General features: G+C 35.7%; 1 protein-coding gene across 1 annotated transcript; it reads left to right on the top strand.

Moving 5' to 3' along the window:
• Positions 1-6659: 6659 nt before the first annotated feature.
• LOC105054220 (V-type proton ATPase subunit d2) lies at positions 6660-11719 on the top strand. The gene is made up of 10 exons (XM_010935728.2): positions 6660-7038; positions 7508-7628; positions 7752-7859; positions 7947-8049; positions 8182-8262; positions 8336-8421; positions 8656-8715; positions 8807-8855; positions 9869-10003; positions 11310-11719. The coding sequence occupies exons 1-10, from the start codon at positions 6858-6860 to the stop codon at positions 11439-11441; spliced, it is 1056 nt and encodes a 351-aa protein (XP_010934030.1). The 5' UTR covers positions 6660-6857; the 3' UTR covers positions 11442-11719.
• The last annotated feature ends 3037 nt before the right edge of the window (positions 11720-14756 follow it).

Genomic DNA, 14756 nt, shown 5'->3' with positions numbered 1-14756 from the left:
GCCTGCGGCCGCCTCCTACATCGAGACCTTGAGCCAGCAACCTCGACCCTGCCTCACCCACGACCGCCCCGACCTCGACCCCGTCGGTGCCTCTTATGCTACGGTCCCTCGCCTGCCGCCCCAACCCCGCCTCACCCATGGCCACCCCGACCCCGTCGGTGCCTCCTATGCCATGGCCCCGAACCAGCCGCCCCAGCCCCACCTCACCTGCGGCCGCCCCGACCCTGCTGGTTGGACCCTGTGGCCCCTGCCCCATCGATCTCCGCCCCGCCAGCCTCCCCGTGGCCCCATCCCTATCGGCCTAACCACGCGACCCCTGTCCCACTGCCCTGACCTTGCGTTCCCTGCCCCGTGGCCTCATCCCCACACCAGCGCACCTACTATTATGAGTATTAGCGATGGCTAGTATTGTCTCATGATTAAAGGTGTAAAGGAACTTGCAATGCCTTATTTTCCAATGGCTATATTCTTATGGTTGCCTTCTTATTTTTTCTGATGATCATCCAAACTAAATGGATATTGAAGGAATATGCCTCTTTTTTTTCTTTCTATATGATGTCTTAAGGCTGATGGATTTTGGTTGCTATATTCTTATGGTTGTCGTTTTATTTTTCCTGATGATGATCCAAATTAAATGGATATTGAAGGTACTGGCCTCTTTTTCTTCTATCTATATAATGTCTTAAAGCTGATGGATGTCGATAGACTTTGCTTGCTATATTCTTATGATTGTCTTCTTATTTTTTTTAATAATTATTTAAATTTAATTAATGAATATTGAAGAAAATGGCTCCACAGATTGTTATGGGCTCTTTTTTTTATTCCCATATGATATCTAAAACCTAATAGGTGTCGATGGATTTTGTTTGCCAATTTTGAGGACAACAGAAGATTTTATGCAATAAGAACTGATCTCTTCTTTTGTATGTTCGAAGTCCTACATCTTTTTTTCTCTCTTTGGGAGGTCATTAGCCCTGGAGCAGTAACTTACTGATACACTATAGACTGAAACTTGTCTTTCTTTAAACATCCTGCACAAATAGTAATTTTCTTGGAATCCTACAAGTCTAGGAAGTCATAGACTGGGGCTCCATTTGTCTAAATATCTATTTATTTTTACTAGATCAATTTGATGCCTCTAGTAATGTTGTTCTTAATCTACGGCAGATGATGCACCACAGTAGATCTATCCCTAGACTCGCCAGTCGATGTCGATCCTTCATCAAAGAGATCAGATGTTATGTAAGATTGTTAGTTAGCATCTGCAATGTATCAACAGAAAAATGATTTTCATCCAGTAGTATATGATAATATGTTGGTCTGCATGGCTACAAAGATAGAAGTCAAACTCCGTCGGATGACAAATACTTGTGAAAAGTTGCCTTTCATCGAAGAAAAACTATTTCTTGCAGAAACTAGGATGCTCAAAAGGGAACTAGAATCGTACATCATCAAGATCTGGGCAAAAATATCTTATTGATGTAGTCAGGTATCTTTTTTTTGATTTATGTTTCAAACCAATATTACTTTTTTTTAATCATAAATTATGCATGTTATTTTTATAAACATGATATAAAGTTAAGGTATCATGATATACAGTTAAATAAATATGATACATAGTTATTTAATTCTAGTACACAGTTAATATAATATGATATATAGTTATTTTTATTTACAGAGATTATAAATCATATTTTTTCAAAACCGAAGCCGTCATAGTCGAGGAGGGAGCTCTAGAGGAGAGAGCTCTTATACAGCCAGCTCACATGGTTCTGCGGCACGTATGCCATGTAGTAAACTCTAATACTTTAGTTATTCTTTTTTATCTTATTTTATTTTTTATTATTTAATATAATATTCTTTACGATGTCTTGATACTCTTACATTCGGACGACAGGGGTCACGAGTGACTCCATAGTCACATGCAGCAGCGACTGGCTCTCAGATATGGAGGCGTGGTAGAAGATCCACCCAGCTCGCGGTACCCCCAACTTGACCAGAGGATAGATTGCTTATCCATATTCAGAGCTGCTCGTAAGTACTATATCTTTACCGAATACGTTTAAAATTTAACCATTGTGATGTCCAACATTTACTGATCAAAATCAATTTTGCAGCACATTTAAAGAGAGCTCCATGCTTCGTGTGGTTACCAAAATCATTCGACGATTGGTGCTGGGGCCGGTGGACACGTTCTCCAGTTGGTCATCGAGGGCATGTGATGCAGCCTGAGAGATATTTCGGATAAGTCAAAGGTATTTAATTTAATAATTCGTAGTATGTTTGTATTCTATTTATTAATACACGCATGCTTTTGCTTACAGGACTACTATCGATTCTTATCTCCTCAAGATGAGGAGGCTGGCCGTCCGATCTTCGAGCAGGTGGCCATACGTAGGTTTCAAGATGGACTACACAGCCTACAGTAATCTGCCATCAAGCATTTCGATTTTCAGTCACCATCGGACTAAAAGTCAGACAGGGATCACTGGATGCGGACGGATGTATGGGAGGCCTTCTGCAACCAGTGGAGCAGCGAGGAGTATACCGATAGGCGGTAGAGGGTCTGACAGAACCAGGCCATCCAGCAAGATCCGATCAGGCACACGGCTACTCCATTGGCACACATGTTGTGGCCGACAGATTGGTAAGAAATATATACCAAAACTCTTCATTAGAATTATAAAAATTATTATATGCATGCTTTAATTAATTTAATTTTATTATTTATTTATTATAGATACGACAGTTAAATCGTCCATCAAACCAGCTGCAGTTGTGGCAGACCACACGCCAGTCAAGGAGGACTGCTGACTATTTAGATTATACGTCCAATAGATCGTGGTAAGAACTTCACACTTTATTGACTAATTAAATTGTTATAGGATTTGATTTTATATTAGAACTAATATATTTTTGAACTGTGCAGATGCGTTGCACGACGTATGTTGCTGAGAGGTACGACGATGATCCATCTTCTCAGCCTTCGTTAATCTTGAGGGATGGCTCAGGGCCATTGGAGGGGTGAGTTGGAGTCGGATCATAGGATTCGACTACAGCTTCGATCCTCCACCGACTCGATATCCTAAGACATCCTCATAGGCCTCGATGTCCCAAATCTGGAGTGATGCGCACATGGAGGAGGTCGTACAGAGGCTTCTAAGCTAGCGACCTCAGAGCCTTCTGGATGCCATCCGTGATATGATCATGGAGCTTCTCCGAGATCCGTAGCTATGCGACCAGCTGAGCTCATCATTTCAACCACATCTGATAATTATTACTAAATCCTTTTACTTGTTTTAAGTTTTCATATTTAGAAACTTCATATATTTAGGTTTGAGTCTGAAAAAGAGATTTATGGGCTAAAATTTCAATCTAACTATTCAATCGATGGGTCGGATGTGTCTATAGCTCCGTATCATCGAATAAAATATATAAAAATAATATATTTGAGAATCGAAAAAGTATATCGAAAGATACATCTCCGTATCGAAACTTACTAATATTATTTTATTTTTTTCATTACAGAATGTTGGGACATCCGATTTTCATCCACCAATTACTGAAGAGGAGCAGAAGGAGGAGGAGACGGACGACGATGAGGATCGAATCTGATTTTTTTTTATGTATTATATTTTTTAATACTATTTATAAAAAATAATTTTATAATTTATATTTTTAATATAATATAATTAGTTTTAAATTTTTGATTGTCATATTATCTTTGAATTTTAATTATAACAAGTATTAAGAATTTTAATTCATTATGATTAATTAAAATAGATTTTAAAAATATTATTATTAATTTTTTTAAAAAATAAAATTTATTATTAGAGATGGTATTAGTGATGGAGAGTACCGTCGCTAATACTTATTAGTGATGGCATTAGCGATGATAATGTCATCACTAATATTTTTTAAATTTTTTTATTTAATTTAAAATTAAAAAAAAAATAGAAATGATATTAGCGTCGGTATTATCAATCGCTAATAATTATTAGTGATGGCATTAGCCACGAAAATACTATCGCTAATATTTTTTTAAAATTTTTTTAAAATATTAATTAAAAAATTAAAAAATAATTAAAGATAGAATTTTTTCATCGCTAAAGCCGTCGCTAATAGTCTTATTAGCAACGACTAGGATTGCCATTGCTGATAAAAATATTTAGCAATCAGATTTTTTCATATTGGCTATTATGATAGAATTAGTGACAGTGCGGTTATTAGCGACGGTAAGTGGACTATTAGCGATGGCAACTAACCATTGCTAATAGTCTAGATTCTTATAGTGTGTCTGGAATCCAAACCATTAAGGATTTGTTTAATTGATGAAAAGTGGAGAGGAGAAGTGGCAATCTCTGAAAGTAGAGAGAGTCTCTTATTTGGTTGGAGTTTTAAGAAAAAAAAAGTAGAAAATTTTTTTTCATGGGAAGTCACTTCCAACGTTTGAAGTAAAAATTCATGAGGAAGATGGATTTTGATACTTCCTATGGAATAAAAAGTAATGATACTTTTTTTTTTCAAAATATCTTTTTAACATCCATCACTCAGATTTTGCAAAATATCAACTGATGGCTAGGATGGAATATTAAATAATAATATAATTTTATATTAATATTATACTAATATTTATCTAAATATAATATTGATATTATAATTTTTATTATATTTTAATATTTATATTAATATATTATTTTTTATTAATATTAATATCATATTTATATTTAATATTATATATATTAATAAATTTATTATATTAAAATATTAATATTATATTAATATAATATTAATATATATTGGTGTTATATTAGCATAATAAATTATTATGGTCTAATGTTATATTATCATATATTGATATTATATTTATATTGATATTTATATATTAATATATTATAATATTAATATTTATATAAAATTTGTGAGCAAAAAGTATGGTCTTATATTTACTAAGAGTATAATAGATATTTTATACAATTTTTTTTAGAAAAATAGATGTTCAATTAAATATAAACTGGTCTATAACAAATTACTTTCTTATAGTTAATCAAATATGTTAAAATTTTATTCTCAGAAAAAAACTTTCTAGCAAGTTTTTGAAAAGAAAAATTCTTCCCCAAATAAATGAGTCCTAAATGAAGAAGAGTGGGGATAGAAAAAATGTGACAAATTTATTGAAAGACCTAGGATAGGTATGTGAATTGGGAGTCTATATATTAAACCTTTGAATTCGAATAACCATTCAATAAGCGGCCATGTCACGATCTCACCCTAAGAGGCAGATTTGGAGCATGACAAATTAAATAGCATAGAAAAAGTAGAAGAAGCAAAATTATAATTAGAAGTAAAGAAAGATCATACTAGGAGCAAAAGAATTGGAAAATAGAACAACAAGGGAGAACTTTAGAATTGGAAACTTAAAACTAAAACTAATGGAATAAGTAGAAAACCTTGCACCTCACTTTCTTGCTGAATTTTCAGTCACTTACTTTCAATCTTCATAGGATCCTATTAGAAGAACCCTGATGTTCATGATTTTGAGCCTTGTTAAAAATATGATAAATATATGATCCTTCATTTGCATCATAATTTAATTTAGGAAGATTATCAAACTTGATATAGACTATTTTCGAGAATCATATGTCTAACTCTTGAATGCTGTAACTTAATCATATAATATCCCATTGATATATTCTTTTTATTAAAACTATAAAACATGAATAAGTTTTCAAGTTATACAACATTCTAAAGCCGAATTCTATTATTTGGGTCTCGAAAAATATTTTATTCAAGCCAAAACCTTTATTTTTGAGAAAAATTTAGCCTAGAGCTGTCTCTTTATCCAATAAGAATTAACAAGGATGATTGAAGACAAAATCAATATAGAAATCGATATCTATCTCATGTAGAATTTTAGTTTTTTCATATTTATTTCACTAGTCACGTATATTTTGGAAAAGCTGAATGCTATTTGAACTAAAAAAGAAATCTAATTTGAACTATATAAAAATGGACATTATAAATATAAATAGAGCTTATGCATCTTAGCTCATGAGAGATTAATAAATGAAAAGAGGAATCAGGATTCTTTTCATCAATCTTATCAATCTTATCACTATTGCTAAATTTTCTTGAGAGACTTGAGTTAAGTAGCTTGAAAGAATTATTTTCTTCTCTCCAATTAGGTTATAATTATCAATAAATAAAAACTTTAGAAATCTAATAGGCTATTATGACATTATATTTTGCACTTTCCTTCCTAGCAAGTATGACCAAGAAATAGAAGCAAGGTCCAGCAAGAAAAAATAAAGCATATTTTTCTAGAATATCCAATATATATTTGTTTAGAATGCTGCTTGTCTCATACTTAAATCCAAGGACAAAAAATCATTAAAAGATCCCTGGATGCATCATTAGAACAGAAGAAAAAACTTTTTTTCTTGTAAAATCATGGATGTTTGATGGAAAATCCCTACACCCTATGTGGGTTGTCCTGGGCTAGCAGGCCCACAACCACTGGTCCAACGTATACCAATGCATTTTGGGCGAATGTTTCTAAAGCAAGATAATCAAAGCCCATTAAACCCAACATACTTAACATTGGGCCGGCCCAATATTCAATCCAGCTAATATATTTGACGGTTCCTGCGTTTGGACACGGGTTTCCATTCCATCACCCCACGCCTTCCTCTTCTCGATTTCTTGGTCGCTCCTCTGGCGTTCTAGGGTTTCGCCTCATCTTTCCTCTTCTTTATCTCTTTCGATCTCTCGAATTCCTTTCGATCTCGTCCCAGATCTTAGAGGTTGGCGGTCGAATCGGGTCTCCTCCCTTTCCGCGGGACGATCTCGAGGCGAAGATGTACGGATTCGAAGCCCTAACATTCAACATCCATGGCGGTTACCTGGAGGCGATCGTCCGGGGCCACAGGTCTGGCCTGCTCACCGTCGCCGACTACAACAATCTCTGCCAGTGCGAAACCCTAGACGACATCAAGATGCACCTTTCCGCCACGGAGTACGGTCCCTACCTCCAGAACGGTGAGCCGCATCTCTCTCTCTCTCTCTCTCCCATACGATTCATATTGGCTTCCATTTATCCTCGCAAGGTCTCTCCCTTTTCATTTGGCCTCCCGGTTTTGCGGTCTTGATCTTCCTTTTCTCTATAGGAGTGTTGGTCGCGTGATCTATTTTATTATTAAAAATTTAAAACAGTAATGGATCGAGGAAAGATTTCTTGAAAGCATGATCTCATGTCAATATTGTAAATATTATTGTTGAAGAAGAATAAGTAGGTCTGGATTTCATTGTGATCTCCAAGATTGATGGTCGTATGTGGACTACCGAGACCAAAATTCCACAGTATGCTTACAATGATCCAATTGCATGAGAAATATTTGCGCATCTTAGTATTTCTATGTCGATTTCTTATATACAAATTACTCATTCTTGTTTTCTTTTGGTATTGTAACTTGATTATTTGAGATGAAGCCTTTTTTGCTGCTTGCAGAGCCTTCTCCGTTACATACAACTACAATTGTGGAGAAGTGCACTCTGAAACTGGTTGACGAGTACAAACATATGTTATGCCAAGCGACGGAGCCATTGTCTACTTTTTTGGAGTACATAACGTATGTATTATCATATCCATTCTTTCTGCACACTTTTCAATGTGATTTTTATCTAAAATTCAGATTGCAAGACATATTTTTTTGGGTTGCAAGGAAACCTTATTCGTCTATTGTTGCTTATAGGTATGGTCACATGATTGACAATGTTGTCCTTATTGTTACCGGGACCTTGCATGAGAGAGATGTTCAGGAGTTATTAGAAAAATGCCATCCTTTGGGTATGTTTGACAGGTATTTATTTGCAGTACTGCTGAGTTTTGCTTTTGTTGTTTCAAGCATCTATGATGGTATATCTCAGGTGTTTCCTTTCTTCCACAGCATTGCAACCCTTGCTGTTGCTCAAAACATGCGTGAGCTATACAGATTAGTTCTTGTTGACACACCATTGGCTCCATACTTCTCAGAATGCATAACATCTGAGGTACCAATTTGGTGGCTAAATATTAAGTTAAAATTTGATTTAGCATATTTTGGAAGGTGCAAAAATTTCTGTTAGATTCATTATTTTGCCACGTTCAATATTTTAGCATATCTGATTGGCAATTTCTGGTAGGACTTGGATGACATGAATATTGAAATTATGAGGAACACTCTTTACAAAGCTTACCTCGAGGATTTTTATAAATTCTGTCAGGTAAATAATAATCATCTATTCAATAGTATGCACATGTTAATTACATTTTTTGTCTGATGATGCTGTAAAATAGAAACTAGGTGGAGCAACTGCTGAGATAATGTCTGATCTCCTTGCTTTTGAAGCTGATAGAAGAGCTGTCAATATTACCATAAACAGGTGGGTCCGTAAGATAGTGCATCTATTTGAAGGAATTTCTGTATTTTTTTGGACATGCCATGTTATCAATGTATTCTTTCCCTGTATATTACCTACTTGGAAGTCTAATAATTTTCTGCATGCTCTGTTGGAAATGTTTTGCTCGTTTTGCTCTGAATCTGGTTAAAGCATCTTATAATTGCATCATACCATTTATGTTGCTAATATATTTATTTATTTATTTTTGTTGTACAGTATCGGAACTGAGTTGACTAGAGATGATCGACGGAAGCTTTATTCTAATTTTGGTTTGTTGTGAGTATCTACTGACCCTTTGATCACTGGGCTAGGTCTAAATGATTCTTAGCACATTTGCTTGATAGATTAACAACTTCGTGCTTTGTAGGTATCCCTATGGTCATGAAGAACTTGCAGTCTGTGAGGACATTGACCAGGTAAGTTTCTGGGGCAGATTTCCTTTGAGAATTTATAAGGCGGTAATGTCAGTTGTATGTGTGGCTGTGTGTAGTATCTTGAATAATCCAAAGAACTTGCTCATCCTTTACCTATGTAGCGTTCTTGATGAGTTTGTCTATCTCTAAAATGCTGCTACTATTCATTGGTACCTTAAAAATTTTTTATGCATCTTCCAGAACTGTATACTTTGCAGTCTAAATTGCATTGCAGATTGGTCCAAGATGAATAATTCTGACAATGCAATTGGCATTCTGTCCAAGTGCGTGTCTTCAGCGGTGTACGTGCATTGCCAAATTGGAAATTTCAGCAGTTTCATGTTGCTTTCAAAACCAAGAAACAAGTAGAAAGTTTTCATTTTTAACGTTGACTATTGGATGTTTGTACGTATCTTGTTCAGTATGTATGCTGCTATCTTTCTTGAGTAAAAGAAATATGCCCTAGGCCGAGCGCTTCCCCTTTAAGTGATAGGGTGGCGTGGTATTCCACGGGAGAGGTTGATGTGGCACACATGATGTGTGATGGGCATACATCAAGATGTGGCCTCCTTTGGCCGCTCTGCTGTCATGAGGAGCAGCTAGAGCGATGGGATTGGCCAACACTCCACTTTTTTCGTTTTTATCTATCCTTTTGTACCTTCAATTTTGCTGTCTGTTTCAGTCTCATAGTTTGTGTTTTGCATGCCCCAACCCATTTTAACAAACGACATCTTGGATCAGTGTTCCATACTACAGGGACTTGAGAGTAGATATAAATATTCCTGCATATGCTATTATTTTTTGTGCTTTTCACTTTTGACTGGCAAGATATTAATATGTGATCACTGTGTTTTAGCCAAAAATAATGACTTTATATTTTCCATATTTAGTTCTTCACTGTGCATTCTTGACCTGCATACAGTAATTTGGATTAATCCTTTTGTTCTGTGAGTTCTATGAAAGTGCGATGTCTGTGATCATTACCATGTCCCATTGCATGTCGACAACTTTTGCAGGTTCGTGGTGTTATGGAAAAATACCCTCCATATCAGTCAATTTTTGCCAAAATGTCTTATGGTGAAAGCCAGATGCTGGACAAAGCATTCTATGAAGAGGAAGTTAAAAGGCTCTGCTTAGCTTTTGAACAGCAGGTACAATTTCAGGCTTTGCATTGATAGTTTTGTGTCGTCATATGTTGAAGCTCTTAGAATTGCTCAGGTGTCTGCATAGGTCAGACATGCTTTATAAGACTTACTCATTTCCCTTTTGCTTCTATAATTGGCAAGTCTCTTGATGGTGCAGAAGGTTTTATTTGCTGTTTTGAGTTGTCTCGTTTTACTACTTCTATGGAATTATAGTTGCAATACTATGCTGTTCTCTGGAAGCACATAACTTTGATGTATATCTGCTTTTTCTTATTGATTGATCTTAGTTTTAGTCATATTCAACCACTATAATGATTATATCCACTGTCTTTATTCCTTGTATTTGACTTGGTATATTTGTCCTTCTTGATTATCCTTTTATAGAGAGGGAAAATTTCGTGCCTAGAGTTGATCACTGTCCTTTTTTCAACAATTGTTGAGGGCGTTTTATTTTGCCATGTCTGCATTTTGTTCTCTTCTACACATATATAGGTACATTATTAAGGCCATTATTATGGGTACATAACTATGCCATGTCATATTCCTGTCATTTCCACTTACAATTTGCAAGTTTCTAAAATATTTGCATTTTGCTAAAGGGTTGAAACGAAACTGACCTCAGAGCAAATATTGGCATGCTTTTGCTTCAGTTTGGTTTCTATTTATCATATTTGTTAAGATATTTTTTTGGTTGCTGCTATCTGTTTTAAGGGGTTTGAAGATTTTGCCTTTAGGTTCAGGAGACGTGCGTAAACTGATTTCAGTTTGTAGGGCAAGTATATTATAGTTACTATAATGTCGTAGTAGACTAACACACCTGCTTTGTAATCTTCCCAGAATGTTAAACCTGCGCCCGGAACATACTAGAAGTATTTTTAGATACCCACACCTGCTCTCAGGTTTAAGGAGTAGAATACTGTAATAAATGCTAGTAGGCTGCTCCTGGTAGCATCTTTGGGAACTATTGCTAGTAACTTGGGTAATTAATTTGTAGACCTGTTATCACAGTTCCTTTGATCATTTTGAGGATTCATCCCTTTCAGGACTTTATCAGTCTGATTTTAATGGCTTGCATGTAATCTAAGACTTTATCAGTTTGATTTTGATGGCTTGCATGTAATCTAATGGCCAGCGGGATTATTGTCCAAAAGTATACAGACACTACTAAATTCTTAGGATTTCTGGAATTCTGCCTTGTGCTATTCTGAAAAGTGTTCCCATGGCTCGTATGTGTTTCTAGAATTTAAGCCGTTCTGCTTGGCTACTCTAGTAGGGACGTACATATTTTAACAATTTTTTTATCATGATGCAGTTTCACTATGCTGTGTTCTTTGCCTACATGAGACTGAGGGAGCAGGAAATAAGGAACCTGATGTGGATCTCTGAGTGCGTGGCACAGAATCAGAAGTCCCGGATTCATGACAGCGTGGTCTACATGTTCTGAGTTTTCAGATCGAACTCTCAAGATTAATTAGGGACGCAACCGTTCATCCTGTATTTTGGCTGTAAATCTATTCTGTTGACTGTTTGAAGTCAATAGGATCATATATCGTTGATCATGGCATGACCAAAATAATGTGTAAACTATTCGTTTTAGGGAAAGATGCTGTATTTTATAAGCAGCTAAATCGCCGTGTTGCTAATAATGGTCCAAGATCAGGGTCTTGGAGGAGTGGATGGTCAAATGTTTGTTTATTTGAAAATGATTCATGCTTTTGTCTATCTTGCAAAATTTTCAAGTCATTTACAGCACAAAAGGCAAAGGGAGATGAACAAGGAAATTTGTCTTTGGACGGCATCAAGGAACTGTTTTTCCCAATGAATACCGAAGATCTCTTCACCCTTCTTACCTTAAGTTTTCCTCCTCAATCCTCATGCTATCTGAAGAAGAAGACCTCAGGACTCGAATTTATGGGGATCATGTACTAAGGTGCCTCTACCATTTGCTCATTATTGTGTTCCGGGTTCTGATGGCCGCACCAATTGCTGGTCTGCTCCGAGGGACCACATTCCCATCACGTGCCATTCTGGATCATGTTATAATCTAATCTTTCTATTAGTACTACAGTTCGAAAAACCATCGGAAAGGTCTCTTCAATCTGTAAGGATCTAGTTACCGTTCGGGGGCTCTGGAATTTTTCTTGAGGCCAAGAAGGCATCCGGGAAAATTGAAGTTTTAGGAGAAAACCTGGTTGTTTGAACGATAGCTCCATCCTTGAAAAGAACTGAAAAAAAAGGTACGACAGTTTTGTCTTCCATCATCCTGACGCAAGAATGGACGCACAGGTCCAAATGATATTGCTTCATTTGTTTTCTCTACCTTATCGTAGCCAGAGGCACAATGTTCTCTGAGTTTGATTTTTATCATTTTCCTTCGTGTTGTTTCTGGACTTCATGGATTGCTTATAGATTGTCAAACTCTTCTGAACAGTATCAGGACAAAATGTAATTCTCTGGCACGTATCTTCCTTCCAGACCCCTTGGATAAACTAAATACAGCAGCAGATTGTGACATGAGTATGACGACGATTTGGTTGTAAAAGCTAGGCTACTTATAAATTTATAGACGTCATATCTAGCATTTTTCGAGTTGTTAGTTTTCTAACTTTTTGTTAACCAGAGTTTACTCAACCCTTATGTCAGCTGAACTTGATCTATTTCGTTTTTCAAACTTGAAAAAAAGGAGCCAAGCGAAACTTTTCCTTCCAATTCCCTGTCTCATGGTATTTGTAACACAACATTGAGGAAATATTTACAAATCCGAGCTTGGCCTGTTAAATGTCTCTTGCTGCTTGCACCTGAGATTTGGGCTAAAATCCTACTGCTATCAAATTTGAGGGGGCTCCAGTGGAATTGCATGAAGGGCTAACCTTTTCAATAGCCCATCACCTACCAGGCCTCCTAAAGGAGGACATAAATATAGATCCCCTGTCTATGCGAGCACAGTAAAAGAAAGACGGTAGAAAACCTAGGGTTGCATTTGGTGCATCTGTGAGATAACTTTGAAAAATAATGTGGATTACTTTCAAAATAATTATCATTAAATAATTTATAATATTGATTATTATATTTGATATATATATATATATATATATATATATATATATATATATATATATAATGTTGTAGTAAAATTATTAAAAATTTTGATTGAATGTTTCGTATGACAATTGATTACCGATAATGTAAAATTCAATTTCCAAAATACTTCCAATAATTTTGCCCTTATACAATTTTTTTTTCTAATGAGAAATAACAAAAATGATGTGGGTATGGTGGTAGCATAGAGAAGTGGTAGATCAAGGGGTGTAGAAAATCACAGGCATTGGAAGATGGGGTAGGGGCAGGCATGTGTGAAGCGATGGAGATAGTGGGGATGGGTATGAAGGAGCGACTCGGAGGTGGTGGGGGATACGGATGGAGGAGCCATGGGCAAGCAAAAGAAGATGGAGGAGTCACGGGCCGGGGCGTACGTGGGTGAGGGAGAAGAGAGAGGATTAGACAATGAGTTTTGTATGATTTTTTTTTAAAAATATTTTTATTCAAAATTTTTATAAAAATATTATCAAAAAAATAATAATTTAGATAGTCACTCTTCTTCAAAATAATTTAAATATTTTTTATAAAATAATTTAAATTATTATTTAAAAAATATATTAAATATAATAATTTAAATATTATATTAAATTATCAGCCATCCGAATAGATTTCTGCCTACCAAATGCAACCTAAATAGTTCTGCTCTTGAGTACGTGGGGCTGGTGCAGGCGTCTGCAGCTTTTCTTAATGTTAATTGAAAGAAAAAAAAAAAGAAAAGGAAAGATGTCAAAAGTCTTATTACTTTGTTTCACGCCACTAGCCAGAAAAGTGTTCTGGCATATTTAACAATATTGAATGTTGTAAAAGTTTGTGAGTACCTTTATTTCTGGTTATAAATTAAGCTACATCCCTTAAGCCAGCGAACATAAATCCCACCTTTTGGAATGATGTACACTATAATATGGACTGAGAAGTTGATCTCATGAAGTTTAAAGGCCACTTGTTCTCTTTGATTACGCATCCATCTTTAATTTTTTTCCCATGAAACTGTGTCCATGGGTGATAAGAGCATCCCATATTCCAGCATCCACTTTATTAAAGCATTAAGTTCTCGTATGCTAATGCTCTAGTGCTTTGAAATTTAGCACAGTTGTTTTCCAAGTGTAAGTTGATAATACAGGTACGTAAGCTTTATAGCAATTATAAAACAGACCAACCAACACGGATCACTGCGTCTTTCTTTGGTGCAAACTCGAAAAACTATAATATCTGAAGCACTCTAACGTGTAAATGGGGTGATTCGCTGTCCACTTCTCTCATGTCAAATTGCTGACTTGCTAAGCAAGAGCAATTTTTGAAATGCCAGAAAGGTGGATTCACAAACTCGTTTCTCTCTCATAAGCTATTTCAACTCACGTTCGCTGGAAAAAAAACCTCGTGCAAGGACTTAATAACTTCGTGTGATCGTGACTTTAACGTCTTGACCTCTTCAAAAAGAAAGCCAGCCAAAAAACAAAAAAGAATAAGAAAAAAGAAAGCTAGAACCTTAGCCACCATGAACCATTCCAGTGTCCATTTTTCTTTTCTTTTCTTTTCTTTTCTTTTTTTTTTTTAAGTGTGAGACCTTTTAAAATGGTTATGTCATCTGAATTACCAGGCATGCACGGAAACAAGAAGGAAACAAATCTTCGCTTGATGCGTAGCTGATTTTTACGACACT

Source organism: Elaeis guineensis, chromosome 2 (assembly GCF_000442705.2).
Source record: "Elaeis guineensis isolate ETL-2024a chromosome 2, EG11, whole genome shotgun sequence".
NCBI lineage: Eukaryota > Viridiplantae > Streptophyta > Magnoliopsida > Arecales > Arecaceae > Elaeis > Elaeis guineensis.
Note: the sequence above shows the minus strand (reverse complement) of the source record. Positions and strands in the feature narration are given on the sequence as shown.